General features: G+C 35.0%; 1 protein-coding gene across 2 annotated transcripts; it reads left to right on the top strand.

The window, feature by feature from the left end:
• Window positions 1-1,233: 1,233 nt before the first annotated feature.
• On the top strand, window positions 1,234-21,282 carry DEPDC1 (DEP domain containing 1). Of its 2 annotated transcripts, XM_028513555.2 has the most exons (12): window positions 1,234-1,399; window positions 3,330-3,595; window positions 6,604-6,760; window positions 7,190-7,305; window positions 7,736-7,866; window positions 9,327-9,374; window positions 12,531-12,671; window positions 14,149-15,000; window positions 15,427-15,599; window positions 17,278-17,454; window positions 18,431-18,616; window positions 19,308-21,282. In XM_028513555.2, exons 1-12 carry the CDS (start codon window positions 1,352-1,354, stop codon window positions 19,428-19,430), a joined length of 2,418 nt encoding a protein of 805 aa, XP_028369356.1. In that variant the 5' UTR covers window positions 1,234-1,351; the 3' UTR covers window positions 19,431-21,282. The 2 variants fall into 2 exon arrangements, with proteins under 2 accessions (XP_028369356.1, XP_028369357.1); XM_028513556.2 differs by lacking the exon at window positions 14,149-15,000 and having other exon boundaries at window positions 19,308-19,514.
• Window positions 21,283-23,721: the final 2,439 nt, after the last annotated feature.

Here is a 23,721-nt window from a genome sequence, read left to right as displayed (position 1 = left end):
CTGCCACGAAATTTACACTCTAGTAGGAATAAATGAAATTTGCATGGACAGAGTGGAGAGAGCATGCTCAAACAGATCATCTCTGTCTAGGTGGGCAGTCTGTGAGCATTCTAGAAGCTCAACTCCACAAAGTTTTCAGAGACCCAACCTTCTCCATTGGTAAGGCTATACCCTGTATGTACATGCCCTGCCACGCTCCTCCATACACACCCATTCCCCCCAAATTATTTGGGGACTCCGAGGAATCACCGTTTTAATAAGTGATTCTAATCACCCAGGTCATTCTATTGCAGGTGACGTATATAACCCACCTGAGAAATGCTGATGTAGGGGAACAGGGAAATAGGTAATAAAGTAACTCCTAAAAAGTTGATGAGAGAAATAAAAATTCTTCTAAGAATCTGCCAGCAAGATCCAAGACTTTGGACAAGTCTCTTTAATGCTCGGATCTAAGTTTTTGTCATTTGAAAAATGAGGATTAATGTAGATTTCAAAAATCCCATAACTGTATAATCATGATCTAAACACAACCAGGATGGCTATAAAGATATAGTAATAGATTTTATTTGGCAAGTTTCACAGAACTTTCCCGAAGCTGCTTACTGTGTGTACTTACGGAACTCTCCCCACGCTGCAGTTTACTACCATATTAACGGTGGCAGGGGTGAGGGGACCTCCATTTTTGCATTGGGGAGAACGGAATTATGGCACCTGCGAAAATGTACGAGGGCGACCTCCCACAAGTACCAAGGAAGTATTTTAGAAGCAAAACCAAGGGGTTTGTCAGATGAAAGTTACTCCCCAGGGATGAATTGTTTTGCATGCTAACCACTACTCAACTTCCTTTAAGGGCCAGGCAGAGAAGTCTTGGGTTTGCTTGTTTGTTTAAAATTTAAAATTCTCTTAAACCAAAGGCTGGACCCAAGCAATCATGTTTGTGTCTAAACCGCCTCACCGGTTCTGAGTGTGGCAACTTGACTCTGCCGCGCCAACGACCGCAAAAGGGAGAAGCAGCTTCAAGGAAGCCAAGTGAGGGTGGGAGTCGGTCCCACCAGCCCACCCCCGCGTAGAAGGTTCAGTACCAGCCACTCTCCTAGCGCCCCAGGAACCGTAGAGCCTCCGCGCCCCTCGCCTGGCTGCAGTCGGGTCCGGGAGGGGTGGGAGGGCACGTCACGTGGCCCGACGGCGTAGCCAATCGGCGCAGCCACTGAGATATTCAAATCCGCCGCGGGGACAGCGGAGGTGCGGCGCCAAGCCGCCGCCAGTACGGCGTCGGGAGGGTTACCTTCCCCAGCCATGCAACGCACCTGGTGCTGACAGACCCCTCCTGGCCCGGTGGGCAGTGGGCAGAATGGAGAATCGAAGCGTGCCTCCTGGTCCTTATCGGGCTACCAAGCTGGTAAGAAGCCTCGGAACTACGAGAGTAGCTCTCCGAGGTGACGGCTGCCACCACTTTTACCTGAGAACGTTCGTGGTTTTATCTTGGGCGGAGGGATGGCTCCTACGGCCTCTAGGTTCGCTGAAAAGGAATTAAGAGGTATCGAGGAACTTTTGCGGGACGGGTCAGTTACCCTCGCTTGCTTGGGGCGCCCCGGAAGGCGGATCCTGCACACCTTGTTATAGGGGTCTCTTGGCCCGTGTGTTGTCGGTGTCCCTGGGACGTCCGAGAACAGTCGGACGCCTGATATTCTGCTTTTCTACATCCACAGAATTCGAGAAGAATTCGAATAAGTTTCAGTGCTTTCTAGCGTCAGACTGGGGACAGGCCCGAATGGGACAGTTTCGTTTTTCTGGCTCTGTAGAATTTAATGCAGGACGTACCAGCTGAGTACCAACCACTAGGGAACAACTATGTCCAAAGTAAACCCGGAATATTTGAGGTAGTCACTGGGTTTGTACTCACGCATTTGGATTTTCCGAGAGGATCCTGTGCCACTGGTTATGTGACATTAGGAGAGTCTCGTCCGTTCGGTGAGCCTCAGTTTCCACGGTAAAGTAGGGCTGATAACACATGCCCACCCGAAGAGATTTCTGGAGAGGACATGCATGTGAAAGTGTGTTTTAGTATGTAGAATGAGAAACAACTTATCTAGGGGATAGGTTGCACCTAGTATGTTTCTTTTTTTTTTTTAAAGATTTTATTTATTTATTTTTGGAGAGGGAAGGGAAGGAAATAGAGAGAAACATCAATGTGCAGTTGCTGGGGGTTCTGGCCTGCAACCCAGGAATGTACCCTGGCTGGGAATCGAACCCGGGACACTTTGGTTCCCAGCCCGCGCTCAATCCACTGAGCTACGCCAGCCAGGTCTGTTTCTTAAATTAATATGTGAAATGTGGAGGTGTGGGAAGAAAAGAATGTGTATATTGTGCTTTTAGCAGTTTCATTTTGAATTGTGATGTTGGGCCCACAGGTTAAGTGATAACAGCTAGCAGTGGCATAGCTGGGTTACAAATCAAATTTCTTGACCTCTAATGCAGGATTTTTCAAATGAAAGTTGTGTGTTTCCGTAGGTGACCGTAGGCTGTACAGCCACCACCACCTTCACGCTCCACTGTTAGAGCTGTCACAAACCTAAAAGTTTGGGTGATTTGAAGGCAGTTTGGAAAATGTAGATATATCACAGTGTCATTACACAGTGGACTTAAAACTTTGTCCCATCTGTTCTTTGTTCACTATTGGAATCTTCACATAAGAAATAACTATAGTAAATATGAAGCTATTTTAATATTAAAGGTATTTTACCGGTGAAGTTGTGGCCTGCCATGAGTTGTCAGTGGCCAGCATAGTAGTTACAAGTTCAGGGTGCTAGAGTCAATCAAACCTGGGTTTGAATCCCTGGTTTCATCACTTAACTGTGTGACGGTGATCAAATTATTAAATCCCTCTGTGCTTCATATTCCTCATCTAAAAGTGGGATAGTAATATTCATGGAATTCAGATCACCCAAACTTTTAGAATATTAATAATTAGCATACTATTAATACTAGTTCAGATTTTTTAAAAAACAGGAATACTTTCACTATTGAGGACTAAAGGGTAGGTTCAATGCAGTTCTTCATTATTCCTAGGTTTCCTAAACAAGTTAACCAGCCAATAAAGTGCTTTTAGTTAAAAAAAAAACTAACATAAAAATGTTATAACAGAATTACTAAAAATAAATCAGTATGAGGTATAAAATTTTCTGTAGCACAAATAAATGAATGATTTCTTCATGAAATTATATGATGTAATCAGATACAAAAGAAAGAATTTTCTTTACCTAATTTCAAATCAGTAAGAGATTTCATCTTTGTTGTTTATTTACGTTACTATTTTACTTCTTTTGCAGTGGAATGAAGTTACCACATCTTTTCGAGCTGGAATGCCTCTAAGAAAACACAGGCAACACTTTAGAAAATATGGCAATTGTTTTACAGCAGGAGAAGCAGTGGATTGGCTTTATGACCTATTAAGAAATAATAGTAATTTTGGCCCTGAAGTTACAAGGCAACAGACTATCCAGCTATTGAGAAAATTTCTTAAGAACCATGTAATTGAAGATATCAAAGGCAGATGGGGATCAGAAAGTCTTTATGACAACAGTCAGCTATTCAGGTACTAAACAAAGAAATAACTGCAAAAATGAAGTACCTAAAGTTTAACTCCACTTCTATTATACTTTTACTAAAACAACAGTTTCTTTAGAAGAAGTAATATTTTCTGTAGGGAACTGTAACTGCTCTTATCTAATTAAAATAATTTAGAAGTTAAAGTTAATAGCTGCATAATTCAAACTTTAAAATGCTAGATAGTATATATATAATAAAGAATTGGAAGGAAAGTGAGATATTAGCACTTCTGCATATTATGAAAGCTCTATAGCATTTCAAGGACATATCTTTATTTTTTATTGATTTTTAGAGAGAGAGAAAGAAAGAAACATCAATTTGTGTTCCACTTATTTATGTACTCATTGGTTGCTTCTTGCATGTGCCTTGACTGGAGATTGAAGCCGCAACCTTGGCGTATCAGGACAACATTCTAACCAAGTGAGCTACCTGCCCAGGGCGACAGATCATTATTAAACCTTTAGTTTCATAGATTCAAAAATTTCAAGACAAATTGTCCCAGGTCCTTTCCTGCAAGTAACATCTGACCTTATATAATAAGGAATACAAGTGATATTTATTATTTATGTAATAAATAACAAGGAATAGACTACAGATTAAAGGAAATAATGTTTATTGTATGCCAGAGACCCTAGTATGGGTCTCTTTATGATTTATATGTTTTCTTATTTAATTCCTAGAATACCTAAGGAGGATAGGTATTAGCTTCTTTTTACAGATGAGGAAGCTGAAATCATGTTCTAACAAGTCATTTTCCCTCTGGGTGAAATACACTCTTCTACCTTGAAATAGCATACTCAGTTGTCAGACTAGTAAATACGTTTCTTCTCATTCATGTCAGCTCTGTAGTATCCTCCTCTGTGGAGCCTTTTTGAGTTCCTCAGCATCATTGCTTTTTCTCTCATGCACCCAGGATTCTTTGTTATACAGGGGTCTGGCACAAGTAACGCCCCTGTTTTTATTACAGACTTTTACTACAAAATCATAAGCATGTAATTCTGTAACATAATATCACACTCAAGCATACCATATGACATTTTAGGTGAAATGTTCAAGTTAAAACTATACATTATTACACCCATATTATTAACTTAGCAAACACACTCAAGCAGGAGTTACTTCTGCCAGACCCTGTATTTTCATTAAACTAGGTGTTTGGATTCTAATAGCCATGCTTTTTTCTCTACAGAATTAGTACTTTTCAAATGAAATATCTGAGAAACCTATTCTTCCCTGTGTTATCAAAGATGACTTACGCTGTGCATGTAAACTGCAATAACAAGCACATGAAGAGTTCCTTTTGTGTAACACTAGAAACCTTTCCCCTCTTAACTAGTCCTTAGTCACCTTGGTGGGCTCCTTTGCTGCTGCTCATCGTTTAGCTGTTATTGGTTTGCAAGGACCTACACTTTTCTTCACTTCCCCTCTCTCCATGGGTACTCGCATGCTGTCTTCACCTACTTTTTTCATGACTTTCAAACCTCGAACCCAAATATCTTTCCTGAGCTTTAGACATATTTTTTTGCCTGATAGTCACTTCAAATGTAGTATGTAGAAAATCACTATCTTAACCAAAATTTTCTCCTATAGTCGTATCTGAATGAATGGCGCACTATCTTCCTTATAGATTCTTTGACTCTTTCCCTTTACTCTCCCCTTTAAATATGACTTAATTATCAAACCATTTCCATTGTGCTGCCTCAGTAGTTTCCTGATCTCTCCACTAAGAATGTTCTTTTTGTTAGACCATTATCCTTTCTTACCTGGAATTCTGCATAATTCTTCAACTAGTCCTTCTGCCTCCAGTCTTTATTACAATAGTAACTGTAATGTACATAAAAGTAAATTTTATAAAAAACAATAAGGTATAAAACCTTATTGGGGAAAATTATAAAATTATATTGAAGGTAGTAATAAGTGGAGAAAGATATCCTCTTCATGAATGAGAAGACTTAATACCATAAATAAGTCACTTCTTCCCAAATTGATAAAATCAGTGCATTTTTATTCAAAATCCCTATATACATTTTTTAGAATTTGGTAAGTATATTCTAAAGTTTATTTAGTAATGTAACATCCAAGGCAATTTTGAAGATCAAAGAGGGGAAAATTGCCTTAACCTGATATCTGGGTTTAACTTAAATTAAAACGATAAAGTATTGAGAATACAAACCTATATATATGTGGGAACTTGGTATAACTTATATATGAGTTAAATACCTATGCATGAAAATAAAACATATGAGGGAATATAAGAATTATTTTTAAAATAGAGGAATAAGAACTTTTAAGATTACTAAAAACTTACACATAAATTTAATATATGATAAAAGATAACCATTGAGTGAAAAACCACTGAACAATGTGTTGTTTTTATGTTTATTTAAAGCAAAAAAATGAGCAAAAAAATTACAATAACTATAGGTTAATAATTTCCCTTAGGAAGAGAGAAATAGAATAAGCAAAGAATTTCATTTAAAAAAAGAAAATATAATGAAATTTATGGTAAAATGTTATTTGCATTGGTTGATGGCTATATAGATAGATGTTTTATATTATAATATTTTCTGTATTTGTATTGTTGAAATATTACATATTAAAATAAAAGGAAAATGCTTTATAATCAAAAAAAGGACCAGACCAAGTTCTGAAAATTGAAACAATTACAGTCAAAGGGCAGAAAATATATACAAATTAGGTAACTTTTGAAAAAAATAGAAAATGTAACATTCTAAACCATTTTATATGTAAGTGATACCTCTCCAACATAATTGATTCTAATAATAACCCTAAATTATCCAGAATTAAACTCAAAATATTCACAGCATACTAAAGAAAGCAGAAAACTTAAAATAATTTTAAAGGTTTAATGGAAAAATCAATTTATGTAGAATTTTCATTCCTTGATATGTAGATCAATTTTATGTGATTCTTAAGATAGATAGGTACTAACAGTTTGTGATCTCATTTAATTGCATATTATTCTTAAACTAGATTTCCTGCAAATTCTCCACTTAAATCTCTTCCACGAAGGCCTCCAGAATTGAGAAAAAACAGCACAGAGAACTTTTCCAAAGATAAAGACAGTATTTTTAAATTACGAAACTTATCTCGTAGAATGCCTAAAAAGCATGGATTACAATTCTCTCAGGTAAAACATCCTTTTTACTAATTATTACTTTAAATATAATTATCATGTACTTAATAATAGAATCATTAAAAGTAAATGATTCTTTAATGTTCAAAGACAGTGTTCGAAACTCTTAATCTACATTATATTCTAATAGTGTATGTGTAAATTTGTTTGGAACCCATAGAAACAATAGTAAAAAATGGTAGCGAGACATACTTAAAACAGTAATGGTGTAATTTAACATGCTTATTTTAAATTGATTTGAGGGTGACAGGGACAGCTACAAAACCAAGAGCTTTTATGTTACATTATTTCTTCAGGTAACACTTACCTTATAACTCCACATGGCCTGATACAAATCAAATTACTATATATCAGGAGTGGTGTCAGTTCAGTATGTCCTTATTTTGAGCATAGTATTAAACCAAAGTAATTTTCTTTTTTCAGGAAAATAAAGAAAATGTGAACTGTGAAATCAATGAAGATCAAGAAAACTCAGTTGGTAATAGAGAAATAAGCCAGAAAGATGTTGAAGAAGTTTGGAGATGTACTATTCTTACCTAGTAAGCTAAAAGAAAACTGTAACTAAGTTCCACAGATGTTTAGAATGTCCATTTGCCATTTTCATCCAGACATAAAAGTGCAAAAGAGCAGTTTAGTTCTCAAAGCTTAGAATTTAACCTGTATATGTGTTTCTTAATATTCTTGCTGTAGTCACACTAGAGTAGAAATAGAATATTTTCAGTATGATTTGCTTTTTTTAACCTAAGTTATAGCTATAGTTTGTTGTCTATATTTCAGAATCCTTTAAAAGTTATTAAGATAAATATATTTGAAAGTCAATACTAAATATAAGCCTTCAAAGTTTGGGTTCAGAAAAAACAAAAACAAAATACTCTGATGGCTATGTCTGTTTGCCAAACTCTTTCATATTTATGTTCTTTCCAACTTATTTTATGAAGGAAAAATGTTTATATTCTTTCTTCTATTTAGCCTGCAAACCATTTTAGGTGTGTCATCCCTGGAGGAAGTCATAAATCCAAAACAAGTAATTCCTCAATATGTAATATACAACATGACCCATACAAGTAAACATGGAGTAGTTATACTACAAGACAGATCAGGTGGGTATCAGTAGAAGAAGTTGGAATCGTTTTAAACTTGCTAACAAAGGTTGTTACAGCTATTGTGGGCATGCACAGAGACCACAATGTAGGAGGCAGAATAGCTTGATTGGGAGAGTATCCAGGAGACTGTTGCTTTATCACAGGTGTTTTAGCAATCACAGTGGAATATTTTTTAAGGGATTATCACATATAATATTACTTTAGGTCTTAAGGTGGATTCATGATTTTTTAAAAATGACTGGGTTAGGCGTCCCAAAAAAAGGTATGCAAATATAATTAAAACTATTTATTAGCCACATTTTATTGAAGACCTATAATGTTCCAGGCATTATGCTAAAGTAGAGGAATGGTAAGGCTTTCTTGGAGCTTACATGAGTAGTTATATACAAATTTAAAGGGGCCAAGACATATATGAAAAACTGAAGTAACATATAAAATAAAATAAGCCCTGCCTCTCAAGACCAGTATTCTAAGGAGCACCAGTTTGTGTGTGTGTATAACCTTATTTATATATTAATTTATAAACATTATATGTTAATATATTACATTACATATGTAATGTATTGACCATTATATAGTCAGATCTAAGATAGGAAAGTCAGGGAAATAAGTCAAGCCAGACATATTAGAAAACAGATTTTAAGAAATGTATCAATAAATCTACTCAAAATGTTGAGTCATTTTTTAATAATTAATTGCTATCTATGTAATTAATTGACATGCACTACTTTGGGGAGTATTTTGTGGCAAGAACTTTGAGGTTTTAATTGTAGGAATAAATAGTGAATGTCAAAATTTAAAAGTTATGTTGCATAAGCTTTTGGTTTTGGGCCATTCCCCTGGTTCATTACGTAAAATAATCAACAGGATATGCTGTTATCCAAGCTTTCTGTAATTTATAACCATAAATTGTTCAAGTCAAGTGTATGTTTGGTTTTTATGTTTGTATCAAAAATTGCTAAATTTTATGCAGCATATTTTAGTTAGTGGCAAGTAAAATATTTGAAGCAAGCCTCAATGTGAAAGCACGCATATTCAAATATAACTTGTGTCAATCATAGGTCTTATTCAAATCAGTAATATTCAAACAGCATAGCTGTAGTCAGACAGAAATGAGGATAAAGAAAGATAATGGTAATAAATAAAGATGAATGTCAATTTATTTCCTAACCACTCCCCATAAAATAATTAATCCTTGATTTGAGGTAGCTAATTGTTTTAGTTTTGTGGCAAGATTCAAACTTAAAGATACATAACTTTTTAAACTTGTATTTTAAATTATTGCCTTGGCCCTCTGTCTTGTTAAACATGTAATAATTTTTAATCTTGGTAATACATATATACATACCTACATTTATGTATATATACATATATAATTATATATAATGTGTTAAGTTTTAAATATACTATCAAAAATTTGTGAATTACTAAACAATGTTAATATTTTTTATGTATAGATGATCTTCCTCATTGGGTATTATCTGCCATGAAGTGCCTAGCAAATTGTAAGTTAAACACTATATATACATACATACATATATATATGTTTTACATTGATAATATTTTATAAGAACTGAGAAAGTGTTTTAAATAATATATTAAGGTCCTGATAAAATTAAATTACTGTGTATAATTTCTTTCGATGTTTAAATGGAAATCTAGTAGAACTAATTACATTTCTTTCCATGTGAGTATGCTATAGAGCCCTTTTTCTATGGAGATGGTGATTTTGTAATTCAAGCCCATCATTTATAGCTCAGTTTTCATAAATCATAAAATCGTAGGCTAGAGGATCTTAAGCAGTTTTTAGGTAAAATCTATACATCAGTTGCCTCACTGAGGCCCAAAAAGTTCAAATAAAAACCTATAAGTAAAGCAGCTTCTAAATAGAAGGTTTCCATCAGAAATGAAGTCTTGGCCCTGGCCATGCAGCTCAGTTGGTTAGACCGTCATCCCCATACTCCAAGGTTATGGGTTTGGTCTCCAGTCAGGGCACATACAAGAAGCAACTAATGAATGCATAACTTAGTGAAACAACAGATTGATGTTTCTCTCTCTGTCTCTCTATCTCTCTGTCCTTCCTTCCCGCCCTCCCTCCCTCTCTCTCTCTCTAAAAATAAATTAATTTAAGAAAAAGAAATGAATTCTCATAAAACCCACTTCATAACCCTTGCCACTGTACCCAGCTTCAACATTCAGGTGCTCCATGACGTGCATCTACTCTATAGGATATACTGGTGGGACTTTTATGGAAAAAAATATCTGTCACTAATCATCAGCAAATTATTTTTTAGAATTTTTTCATCAAGATTTTTTTCACAGTGATCAGTGATAATTGATTTTTATAGTTTAAGACCCTTGTTTGGGTACAAAACCCTAACTGATTCCAAAATCAGTTTTAAAAATATACACAGGCATGTGATGCTGAATCATGAAAAGTTAAATTATATTTTAATATTTTGTTACAAAGGTATTGTTTTTTATAAAATTAGTATTTTATTAATGACCAAGATAAGTACATATTCCCTTGTTGTCCACTGGGTGTCAATATGACAAAATAACAGAACAACAAAATAAATAATGAAAGTTACAAAGATTTTATTTGTTAAATTGAGGTAAAGATCTTGGTCATAATCTTAAGATTTGTCTTTCTACCTTCCCCACCTAAATGCCCTTCATTCTTGTATCTTGACCATGGTTTGCAGCTTAGATAAGCATACTTCCAGGGATTTCTCTGATGCCCATCTTAAGGGATTTGTGTCTTCTCTTTCTTCCCAGTCCATGTTATACTTAAGTGACACCCAAGATATAATTTCCTGGATTCCAGTTTAATGACAATATATGTAGCCAAACAAGTGTTAAGACTTTTACTTGTTATTTAATCTCCCACAGTTATCCTGTGACATAAAAATCAGTGATCAATATGCTATTACTATTTTTGTTCCTAGAAAGAATACTAAGGTTTAGAAAATTCTTCCAATACATAAGGAGCTGTGTATTCAAACCTAGAGTCTCTAACTATAAATTTTATATTTTTAATTCCACTGTAGCATTTTCTCTTAGAAAATTTCTAGTGATTATCAAGTTTTATTCTACATATTGAGACTATTTCTTATGTCCTTCTTAGAAAAACATTTAATTTTGCTTCACACAAAACCCTATTAGCCTTTAAGGTATTAAATATCTGTGTGTATGTGATTTGTTTTCTTTCATCTTTTTTCATTGTGTATATTCACACATGTGGGACTATACAAAAGTTTAGAAACAGGAGAGAGTCATTTGGATTTGGGAAGAGAAAGATTTTAAGTTGAAAGACAACATACTGACTCTCAAACTTGAATGCATATCACAGTCCCTAGGGAGATTTGCCAAAGATTTTTATTCAGTTGATTCAGCATGTCAGGAACCTTTTTTTAACTATGCCTCAAGATTCTTACAACAAAGATGCCAAGATCAGTGTTTGGAAATTACTAAATTAGTAAAGCAGAAGCAAACATTTCTACTTCAGTAATACCAAGCTCCACTTCCACAGATTTTGTATAAAAGAGCTTATATTTTTAATAGGCATATTGGATGATTCTGATTATCTAATTCATGGACCACATTTTAAATGTTATTGGACCTCAAGGTCCTGGGTATTGCTCTCACTTTACACTGCTCTAAGTACTAATTCTAGCTTTGCTACCACAGGCTTTTTCATCTTGAAGCAGGTTACTCTGAGTTTCAGTTTCCTCATCTATAACATGAGATCAGATCTTATTTCTGAGGAAACACTAATGAGTAGTCATGATTCTTTTTTTTAAGATTTTTATTTATTTTTATAGAGAGGGGAAGGGAAGGGGAAAGATAGGGAGAGAAACATCAATGTGTGGTTGCCTTTCATGTGCCCCCCAACTGGGGACCTATCCAGCAACCCAATCGAACCGGGTACCCTTCGGTTTGCAGGCCCATGCTCAATCCACTGAGCTACACCAGCTAGGACAGTCACAGTTATTTCAATAATGTTAAGCTAATGAAACAAAAACATAAAGATACTGTTTAAACTAATTAAGTGTGTGCTTTAGATCAGGCAAAATATATTCATAAAAATATAAATTTGCAAAAGATAATTTGTAGGAATTATTTGCAGTATCTAAATATTCTTTGCTTTATAAAATGAATTGTGATAAAATTCCATTAAAGTAAACTTCCCTAGTGCTTTTAAAATATATTTCAAATTTTGCTTTATATGCAGTTTTTCAGGCATATACATATTTTTTTAAATTCTAATTGCTTGCAGTGATTTCTATTGAAAAGATAATGAGAGTGAGGTGTACAATGCCCATTAAATCAGGGGTTTCAAACTCAGTTTCACCAGGGGCCACATCAGCCACATCAGCCTCACGGTTGCCTTCAAAGGGCCAAATGTAATTTCAACTCCTTAACATTTAAGGAGTAGTTTCATTTATACAGTCCTAAAATTATTTTGGCCCTTTGAAGGCAACTGCAAGGCTGATGTGGCCCCCGGTAAAAATGAATTTGATACCCCTATATTAAATGTTTGAACTGTGACAGAATTTATTGTTAAACATAGCTCCGTCATGAAATACAGGTTTTATACTTTTTATAGATATATTTAAAAGTGTGCCTAAAAAAACTTTTTTTTGCCATTTACTTCTTAGGGCCAACAAGTAATGATATGAATAATCCAACTTATATTGGATTTGAACGAGATGTATTCAGAACAATTGCAGATTATTTTCTAGATCTTCCTGAACCTCTTCTTACCTTTGAATATTATGAATTATTTGTGAACATTTTGGGTATGTATAGATTTTTGCTTATTATTTAAATTCATTTTATTAAAGTTTTTAAGTCTCCCATGATTTAAAAGATCAAAAAGTATAGGTAAATATGAAGGTAACAGGCAATACATTACTTTAAAATTCAGGAATACTCTGGTTGCTGTTGTGGTGTTTTCAGTAATTCAAGCATATCATTCCAACACCAGTTCTCCACACCAATTGGGTGTCCTACAACTCAATTTGTTTTTTACACTACCCAGAGCTAGTCCAGACCCCACAAATTAAGGACAAAGCCTGATACAAACTGCCCATTGCTAGCTCGGATTCCACAGACTAAGGGCTGAGTTCCACAAGACTGCCCTCACTTCAGACACCAGCTACAAATGAGGTCTTCAGGCTTACTCACTCTTTTTCTGCACCTTACCGCCCCCCACCCCACCTAACTACCCATTCAGGGGTGCCCATGATACCCCTGAGGTTTAATAGTTCACTACAGGGACTCATAGAACTCTAGAAAGTACTTTACTTAATGATCACCAGTTTACTATAAAGCATTCAAGGCAGGAAGAGCCAAATGGAAGAAGATACACAGGGTAAGCTATGGGCTTCCATGCTCTCTTCAAGAATGCCAGCCTCCTAAGCACATCCATGTTTTCCCCAACCTGTAAGCTCCTTTAAACTTATCATTGCAGGGTTTTAACTGAAATTTCCTTACTAAAGCATGATCGATTAAGTCGTTTGTCATTGTTGATTGGATTAGGTCTCCAACCCCTCCAGGGAGGCCTGAGTTAGGGCTAGAGATTCCAACCTTCTAAGCAAGGCCAGCCTTAAGTTCCTTCATTAGCATAAACTGATGTGCTCACACAGGCTCGTTATGAATAACAGAAGACTCTTATCAGCCCTGACTGGTAAGGCTCAGTGAATTGAGTGATGGCCTGCAAATCAAAGTGTCGCTGGTTCAATTCCCAGTGAGGGCACATGCCTGGGTTGTGGGCCAGGAGAGGCAAACATACATTGATGTTTCTCTCCTCTCTTTCGCCTTCCCTTCCCTCTATAAATACATAAATAAAATTTTTAAAAAAAAGACTCTTATCACTCCAGAAATTCCAAGTATTTTAGGAGCTCTATGCTAGGTAACAGAGACAAATCAAAATTAATATTTTATTATATTACAGTCATAATTAGGAGCTTTGTAATACTTGTAGACTGAATAGATATTTATAATGAATTTGACTCAATCTCTTTGATTCTTGAAATAAATTTTAAAGTTGTTGATATCACAGATTGGAAAACCTCTAGTCAGTCTTGCACTTTGTAACTGAATGTTGCATGTGTCCTATTTGAGTGGCTTCTGAATTCAGCAACTGCTATTTGTACTATACTAACAGTATGTACTATAGTAATGCTTTATTTTGTTAACTTTACTATCGTTTTTGTTTTATTGTTGTCCACTGTCATACAGTTGCATCTTAATTTTTGTTTCGTTTCCTGGTAGTTGTTTGTGGCTACATCACAGTTTCAGATAGACCCAGTGGGATACATAAAATCCAAGATGATCCACAGTCTTCAAAAATCCTTCAGTTAAACAGTTTGAATTCCTTCAAATCAACTGAGTGCCTTCTTCTCAGTCTGCTTCGTAAAGACAAAAACAAAGAAGAATCAGATACTACTGAGAGACTGCAGATAAGCGATCTCGGATTTCAAGAAAAATGTGTTAAGAAAATGCAGCTAGTTGATTTAAAAAACAGAAGAGCCAGTGCTAATGACATAATAGGAGGAAGCTGTTATAATTTAATAGGCTTAAGTAGTGTGCATGTTTTATCCTCTAACATCAAACCAAGGTGCTGTTCTTTAGAAGGAATTATAGATTTACCAGGGAGTTCAAGGAAAGAGGTCTCCACTGTTTTCCATCAATCTGTTCTGAACATAGAAGGACAAACTAATAAACAATTTTTAGAGTCTGAGACCAAACAGGAATCCACAATGAGTCTTCATTCAGAGGAAAGTATTCAAAAGCCACTCTGTGTTGGTTTTAAGAAAACCTCTACTATGACTGTTCAAGATCAAGAGGAGTTACGTAATGGGAAAAGCAAGTCAAGACAGCTTTGTAGATCTCAGAGTTTACTTTTAAGAAGTAGTACAAGGAAAAACAGTTATATCAACATGCCAGTGGCTGAAATTATCATGAAACCAAATCTTGGACGAGGCAGCACAAGTGTACAAACAGCTGTGGAAGGTGAACTCAGAGATGCTAGTACCACAATCAATAAAAGACTCTGCAAAAGTACAATAGAACTTTCAGAAAATTCTTTACCTTCAGCTTCTTCTATGTTGACTGGCACACAAAGTAAGGTTGTTGCTTTCGATGCATGTAATATTAACTTTTAGTGTTTACTAACTGTTTTGCTTACATGGCTTTTCTTCTCTAAAATTGCTTCCCCCCACCCTCCAAAAAGAAAGTTCTTATTGTAAAAGACTCTTGGCATGGCATGACCAAGAATTATTCTACTTAACCTAAAGCACTTTCTTTTCCTTCAATTTGACTTACTCTGATTCACTTTATTTGTAATAGGATGTTAATACTCAAATAAGTTATGAAGAAATTAATGAGAATCTTACCATGCTTTTGAGAAATATGGAAACTTCTAAGAATAGATTAAATGAAATACTAAAATATTATTTTGTGTTCCTGATGTAACCATATGCTGATAGTATGAAAGCAATTAAAGTCATTGATGATGTTTTTTGGGGGGTGGGGAACTTTGCCTTCCAGGTTTGCTGCAGCCTCATTTAGAGAGGGTTGCCATCAATGCACTACAGTTATGTTGTTTGTTACTTCCCCCACCAAACCGTAGAAAGCTTCAACTTTTAATGCGCATGATTTCTCGAATAAGTCAAAATGTTGATATGCCCCAACTTCATGATACAATGAGTACAAGATCACTGGTAAGTTGATTTCTTAAAGAAAGAATAAGCCCTTGTACATAAACCAAAAAAGGAAAACCAAACCATCTAAAAGTACTACTAGAGTGATGTTGTGGTCTTAAAGTCCTAGTTTCTTGGGTTACAAAGGCTCTTAAAAATCTAATCTTTCCTAGAAACAAAATGTATATTAATCCATCCTGATCTTTATCTTGTCTGAGGACTGTGCCTCTTCAGTGATCCTATATCACTTCATAGTCAGACCATATTATATTGCCTTGTGTCAATTCTGTTTGGTGGGGAAGGAACAGGATATGTAGACACTGTCGAAAGGTGAAGGGCATTAACTGTGAAGCAGAGAACTAATGGAAATGCTTGTATAGTAAGTGAAAGTGTTTCAGAAATTGTGGTAAGTTTTTTTCATGAATTGTGTGAATTAGGATGACATGTCATTGTGAACAAGGAGTTAGAAGAAACTACTATAAAGCTGTCTCATGTTCTATATGAGGATGAGGGCAGAGGTGTTTATGTGCAGAATTGATTGGAAATGAACTCTTGAATATAGTATCTCTTTTCTCCTCCTTCACTTCTTCCTCCTCCTCTTCCTCCTTTCTTCTTCCTTCCTTCCTCCTCCTTCCCCTCTTTCTCTGTCTGTCTCTCTCAAAAGCTACCTTTTCCTCACAATTCAGCTTCAATTTACAAGAGGTTTTTGTAGCAAGGAATTAAGCTCTATTTTTCCTCTTATTAAGGATAGTTCTTTAACAAAACAAATCCAATATAAAGAAGAAGAATTATTCTTAAGTAATTGTAGCACCACATAAAAGCATAGGGAAGTAGCATATTTTGAGAAACACGAGTAGGAAGGATATAAGTTTGGTGTTTATACTTTATGAGTTTCAAGTTATAGGACATCCAAGAGAAATGTATTGAACATAATGTTGGAAATGTGAGTTGGGTAAAGAAAGGTCAGCACAGAAGGCAGATTTTGTGGGGATGTGGTAGTTGAGGCACTGAGAGGGAATGAGCTCTGTGAAGCTGAGAAGAATAAGAAGCTGAGGACTAAGCTTTGGAAGGAGATAGGAAAACCTGCCTGACGTGCAGGAATAAAACCAAAAATATTTTCATTCAGTATGCTTATTGTGTATTATGTAAAAATGCTTAAATAGAATTTTGATATTCCAATTATTTTAGAATGAGGTAGGTGTGTATGGGTGTTTTATATAGTTAGTGGGTTATATGGATATGAATGAGAGTAAATGAGCTTTGAAACATAAAATTTATCCCTGAGTTTGAAGACTCCTTGTAACCACTAACATTTATGTGTTATGTTTTCTTCCGGTTTGTGCTTTTGTGGGATTAACTTAATAGTCTCTAATAGTTGCTCTCTAGGAGTCTTTAAACAACATATCCGTTTGGTATTAATGAAACCTATGGCATTTGCTGATGAAATTGTGATGAAATTAAAGAAAAGTCTGTCTTTCATATCCTTTGGGATTATATCAAGGAAATACTTAATACTTTAAAAAGAATAATAGACATTCTTACCCTTCTAATATAATAAATTATTTTTCTCATTTTTAAGCTGAAGCCTGCTTATCACTTTATCTCAATACTTAAGCATAATGCTACCCAGAAATTACTGATACTCTAATTTATATAAAATCTTCAGTTTTTAAATTCACATCTTTTAACATGTTTTTAGATGATACACACTTTTTCTCGGTGTGTGCTGTGCTGTGCTGAAGAAGTGGATCTTGATGAACTTCTTGCTGCAAGATTAGTTTCTTTCTTAATGGATCATCATCAGGAAATTCTTCAAGTACCCTCTTACTTACAGGCTGCAGTGGAGAAACATCTTGACTACTTTAAAAGGGGCCATGTATGTATTATAACTTCTAAAATTTTCTGCACTTTTCAAGTAGCAAACTCATTCCTAGCCTAGTCAGAAAGGGACACTTGATCAGTTCACATAAATAACCTCTAAAAGGTCATAGACAGAATCTGGGGACTCAAATAGCAATAGGACTGTTTTCATTCCTCCATCTCTTATTTCCGTTTTAGTCCTGTATTTGACAAATGGCCCTTCACATGATGGGAATATGGCTAATTAAAGCTCTTGAGATACAGACTTAATGTTTGCAATCCAAAGGGAAAAAAGAGCCATCCCTCTACCTTCAGTTTGAAAAGTTCTTAGTATGGACTCTGATTGGCCAAATCTAGATTAAGTGTACAACCTTGTTTTCCAAAAAAGGCCAGGATAGTGGGGAGTACAATGGGAAGGAGCTGTTACAAAGAGAGGAGGAATACTGAACATATATACCCAGCACACATATTCATGTTTCTTCCCACATATACCATTCTAATATTGCCCTGGCTTATAATTATAACCATCCTCTATAATTTCTTTCTCTTAGGAAGAGATATTATACACTGAGCCCATGACCCTGCACCTCAAAACAGTAGAAGAAGACTGTAACTGTTACTATGTTAGAACATTCATGTCTTAAGATGAATTAGAATACCACTTCAGTTGTTATTCTTTTGTAGTTAAAATAATAAGATGCATGATTAATAGTAATAATGATGATAGCTACTATTATTTAATGTTTTTTGTGTGCTAAACACTATATACATTACTTCATGTAACCGTGGGACATTTTACAGACCAAAAAAAGTTAAACGATTTATTGAATCAAGACTACTAGTTTGTGTAGAGCTGGAATTTAGTCCCTTCTTAAAGTGTTGAGTGTTTGGTGGCAAAATAATAAGTACTGAAACCCATCACAAGAACACTTTACCAAATGGGTACATGACCAGAATTAGTAGCTTGGACTGTATTATTTTGTTCACTACAGGTTAAAAATCCTGGAGATGGGCTGATTGTTCCTTTGCCAACATATTCATACTGTAAGCAGGTCAGTGCTCAGGAGTTTGAGGAACAAAAACTTTCTACCTCTCAAAATGCAATTGCTGAACTTTTAGAGAATATTATTAAAAACAAGAGTTTGCCTCCAAAGGAAAAAAGGAAAAAACTAAAACAGGTAAGAGAAGGAGCAAGTTCTCATTGCATAAATATTTTGTAATATGTTATTGCTGGTTATTATTTCATAATACTTAGAATTTAATTTCTCATTTTAATATTTTGGATTTTAAATATTGGATATATAAACTACCTATGACTACCTGCCTGATTTTACTCTTTACTCTTAAATTTTAATAATAATAACAGGTACACTCTTTTACTTCTGGTGTTCTGTATGATTACAGTTTAGATTAGAATAGTAAAACAGTCATAAAATTTGAATCATATCACATACCTTTTAGTGACTCATCATTACCATTTAGAAATTTTAGCTCTGCATCAAAAATCAGTAGCCACATGATTCTGAGTCTAATTTCAGACTCATGTGAGTCTAATTTCAGGTCTGAGAAGCTCAAAGAAATATAAAATGTACTTGATCCCTTTGACCTTTATAGGCTTTACCAGTCAGAAAGAAGAAGATCTGGAATTTGGGGGGAGATTTAGCAGGAGAGAATCCTAGAAAGTTAATGCTGAGATCTAAGAAACGTTACAGTGTACGTTTCGTAAATGAGAAAGCAGAGGGAGTAACAAGGATGAATTGAAAGGATACTCATCTCTGTAATGCACTGAATTCTTTTAAAATATTCTACACTTGCTTCAGCTAGGATAATAATGTTCAACACCCTCTAAGTCCTCACCTCATTTTTAAGTTTCAGAAGGAGTATCCTCTGATATATCAGAAAAGATTTCCAACCACAGAGAGTGAAGCAGCACTTTTTGATGACAAACCTACAATCAAGCAACCAATGTTAATTTTAAGAAAACCAAAGTAGTGTAAGATACTAACTGAATTATAAATTATATTATATTTGTAGTACTTTAGTAAATGAAACCATTTCTAAGAATCTCACAACTTTTTAAAAAAGAGGTCTATTTATAATTAGTTTTTTCTAAATAAGATGCATTATATAAGGAGGTGCCAAAATATTTTTTATTGATGTGAGACTGCTAAGAAGCTAGCGGATCCCAACTGAGAGAAAATAACAATAGATGTTACCAGATATTTTAATCGGAAACAATCCTTTGTTTGCTATACAACTATCTGGAAAAGCTATCATGTGTGTACTAAAATTGTATTTACTTGAATTTTGAAAACTGACATGTATTCAGCAAGATTAAGCTATAATTCTGTTTTTGGAAGAAAACATCAGCATGTGTGCTTATGTATATTAGCTTAAAGAATTAGTTGTTTAGGGTTACTTTTGTTTCTAAGGATAAGAATGTGAAGAATATTTGAAAACTCAGTGAATTCTCAACAGCTAAATATTGCACTCTTTTGTATATTGTTTCTGCTTTTGATCTATTTATATATGTTTGTGTTTTTTAAGTATGCATATATAATACTTTGGTTTGCCTTAAGGATTTAACCTAACTGCTTCAGCCATTCATTTTTTTTCAATGAATATCTAAGTATAAGGCAATCATGTGTTCATTCAAAAGATATTTATTCAGTAACTACCTTTCATTATTTCAGTTATGCAGAGGCAGTGATAAATAACACAAAATCTCTTCCCTAGAAGTATTTATTTTCTAATCTTGGGACATACACCCAACATATATTTAATAACAATACACCCCCCTGATATCAAGTCACCGGGAGGCCTTCAGCTGAAGACTGACGACTGTGACTACGGAATAATTCTCCAGGCTGTGGTTTTCAAACTATTGCTTATTAGAATCACCTAGAGAGTTTTTACATTAAATCCAAATGTTGAGAGATGGTACATAGCAGCATTTTCAACCTTTTTCATCTCATGACGCACATAACTAATTACTCATTACTATAATAAGATTCTGTGGCACACACAAAAAATATACTTTGCTGATCTGACAGAAAAAAAAAGGCAGAATTTTGATTCATTCACACCTGATGGCGATTATTGTGTTGGCTGTTGTCATTTTTTTTTTTAATTCAGGAATCTAAAGGAAGAGAGATCGGTGTCCCTAACTAAATAATCAGGAGTTTCATGTTTGGAAAATTCTTGCAGCACACCAGTTGAAAATAACTGTATGTAGGCATCAGTATTTTTCAAACTTTCTCCATGATTCCAATACTCAGCCAACTTAGAGAATCAGTGCCCAAAACATTTTTTATAAAATAAATGCCAAGCTGGTGGCACACTGGCTTTTTTCTTATAAAAAAAAAATGCCAGTATAAATGCCTCTTATCATAATACAAGGTTCTCCAAATTTAGGTTTGATTGATTCAGCACAAAATTGAAGCTGTTTTTCTACTTTCTGTTACTCCAAGATCATTTAATACTCATTTCTTAAATGTAAAGATATACATGATGCCTGGGAAGTAATAAACACTTACTGTCCAATGACTGCTCTGATTTCTCATTATACTGTCACACTATAAAATGACAATGTTCCCTTTGAAATTACTATGTTTTATTAAAAATTTGACAGAAAATAATAATGATATTTTGCCCAGAAAACCTTAGCTATCAAAGTATTGGACCATATTAGAGTTCTTTCCAAGGTGTTTGTGTGTTAAAACTTCTGTTTAAAGGTGTTTAATAATGTGAATTATGTTGCATGTTGAGATAAAAAGTTATTATGGGTTTTGTAACAACTTAATTTTGTTTTTGTATTTATTGATATTAATATAAATATTATAAAGACATGGTAAATTTTCATCTGCATTAGTGTTGAGATTACAAAATAAATATGGTGTAACACTTTAATAATGTGGACTCTGAAGTCAGTTTTGAATCCTACCATGCAATTTATATGTAACCTCAGACAAGTTACTTTCTTTCTAAGTCTCAGTTTTCTTATCTGTAAAACAGACGATAATAGTACCTCTCATTTTAGGATTGCTATGAGAATTAAATAGAATAATGCATGTAAAGTGTTTAGCTCAGTGTCTAGTATAGACTAAGTACTTTATAACTATTAGCAGTTATTATTAAAATCAGCTAAAATTAAAGTACTAGGTGAGATCCAGAAAAATAAATAGTACTTTCAATTGCTTTGGGTAGAAATGAACCAAAATATAATTGTAAATAGTTGATTCATTCACAGATACAGAACAAACATTTCAGAAGTTTATATGGAACCATAAATGACCCCCAATAGCTGCAGCAATTTTGAGAAAGAAGAACAAAGCAGGAGGGATCAAAATACCTGATATCAAACTGTATTACAAGGCTGCTGTAATCAAAACAACCTGGTAGTGGCATAAAAACAGGCACATGGGCCAATAGAACAGAACAGAGAGCCCAGAAATAAACCCAAGTCTCTATGGCCAATTAATATTTGACAAAGGGGGAGGAAGCATAAAATGGAATAAAAATAGCCTCTTCAACAAATGATGTTGGGAAATCTGGACAGGTACATGTAAAAAAATGAAACTCAACCACCAACTTACACCATATACAAAAATAAATTCAAGGTGGATAAAAGACTTAAATATAAGTCATGATACCCTAAAAGGCCTGGAGGAAAACATCAGCAGGAAAATCTCAGACATTCCACACAGCAACATTTTCACTGACATGTCCCCTAAAACAAGGGACATGAAGAATAAACAAATGGGACCTCATCAAATTAAAAAACTTTTGCATAATTAAAACATTAAAATGAAAAGAGAACCAACTATATGGAAAAATGTGTTTTCCAATGATACCATGGACAAGGGTTTGACTTCCAAAATACATAAAGAACTCACACAACTCCACTCCAGGCAGACAAACAACCCAATTAAGAAATGGGCAAAAGACTTGAACAGACACTTCTCCAAGGAGGGCATACAGAGGGCCCAGAGACATACGAAAAGATGCTCAGCATCACTAGTCATCAGAGAGATGCAAATTAAAACCACAGGGAGATACCACTTCACACCAGTTAGAATGGCCATAATAAACAAATCAATAAACAAGTGTTGGAGAGGATGCAAAGAAAAGGGAACCCTAGTGCACTGTTGGTGGGAATGCAGACTGGTGCAGCCACTGTGGAAAACAGTATGGAATTTCCTCAGATAAAAACAAAACTGACTTTTGACCCAGCAATTCCACTGCTGGGATTACACACTAAGAGCCCTGAAACACCAATCCAAAAGAACCTATACATCCCAATGTTCACAGCAGCCCAATTTACAATAGCCAAGTACTAGAAACAGCCTAAGTGCCCATCAGTAAATGAGTGGATCACAAAACTATGGTACATTTACACAATGGAATTCTACACAGCAGAGAAGAAAAAGGAGCTCCTACCCTTTGCAACAGCATGGATGGAACTGGAAAGCATTATGCTAAGCAAAATAAGCCAGGCAGTGACGGACAAATACCATTTGATCTCACCTTTGACTGGAACACAATCAACAGAAGAAAAAGCAAACAAAATATAACCAGAGACATTGAAATTAAGGACACTCTAACAATAGCCAGAGGGCACGGCGGAGGGAACAGTGGAGGTAAGGGTTTTCAGGAACTACTATAAAGGACACATGGACAAAACCAAGGGGGAGGGTGGAAGCGAGGGAGGTGGGATTGGCCAGGGTGGGGTGGGGGGAAATGCAGACAACTGTAATTGAACAACAATAAAGTAAAATTAGATATGTGGCTCACAAAAAAAATAGTTGGTTCAGAGGTTTCTTATTAAACCATTTTTCAGTTTAATATGGTCTGATTGTATGCTCTGGTTGAAAATTTTGATCTAGTATAAAGGAAAAATTTGATGAGTAAGGAAACTGTCTCTTTGGAATGAATATCCTTGAGTATGTGAAAACATGGGATGCAGCACACAAGTAGAGGGCTTAGCCTTCCACTGGAGATGGACAGATTCCATTCCATCAGCAAAAGAGGCAGAGCCTTTATGCTCAACTATAGGGGGGTTAATTGGTTGACTTGATGTTGAGTGTTCATAGAAATTCTCTTCTAATTGTTTTGACCTTCTCAGGAAATAAGAGTCAAAGTGAACTGCTGAGAGTAAAGTGGGACAAGGAGGATATTGCATGTTTGAAGAAAAATGGTGTGAAATAGTCTAGCAAACTTATGAGAATGCACGGGTTGCACCCACTCATGATATGTTATTGTAACAATTGTGTTTCTGATCCCA

The sequence above is a fragment of the Phyllostomus discolor genome, chromosome 5 (genome assembly GCF_004126475.2).
Source record: "Phyllostomus discolor isolate MPI-MPIP mPhyDis1 chromosome 5, mPhyDis1.pri.v3, whole genome shotgun sequence".
NCBI classification, from domain to species: Eukaryota; Metazoa; Chordata; class Mammalia; order Chiroptera; family Phyllostomidae; genus Phyllostomus; species Phyllostomus discolor.
The sequence above is the reverse complement of the archived record's forward strand: the minus strand, read 5'-3'. Positions and strand labels throughout refer to the sequence as shown.

Excerpts from the sequence above, each read along its gene's own strand:
- DEPDC1 (XM_028513555.2), top strand. The coding sequence starts at position 1,352 with ATGGAGAATCGAAGCGTGCCTCCTGGTCCTTATCGGGCTACCAAGCTG. Across the intron at positions 7,306-7,735 it reads AGATGTACTATTCTTACCTA|CCTGCAAACCATTTTAGGTG; the intron begins GTAAGCTAAAAG and ends TCTTCTATTTAG. Across the intron at positions 12,672-14,148 it reads ATTATTTGTGAACATTTTGG|TTGTTTGTGGCTACATCACA; the intron begins GTATGTATAGAT and ends GTTTCCTGGTAG.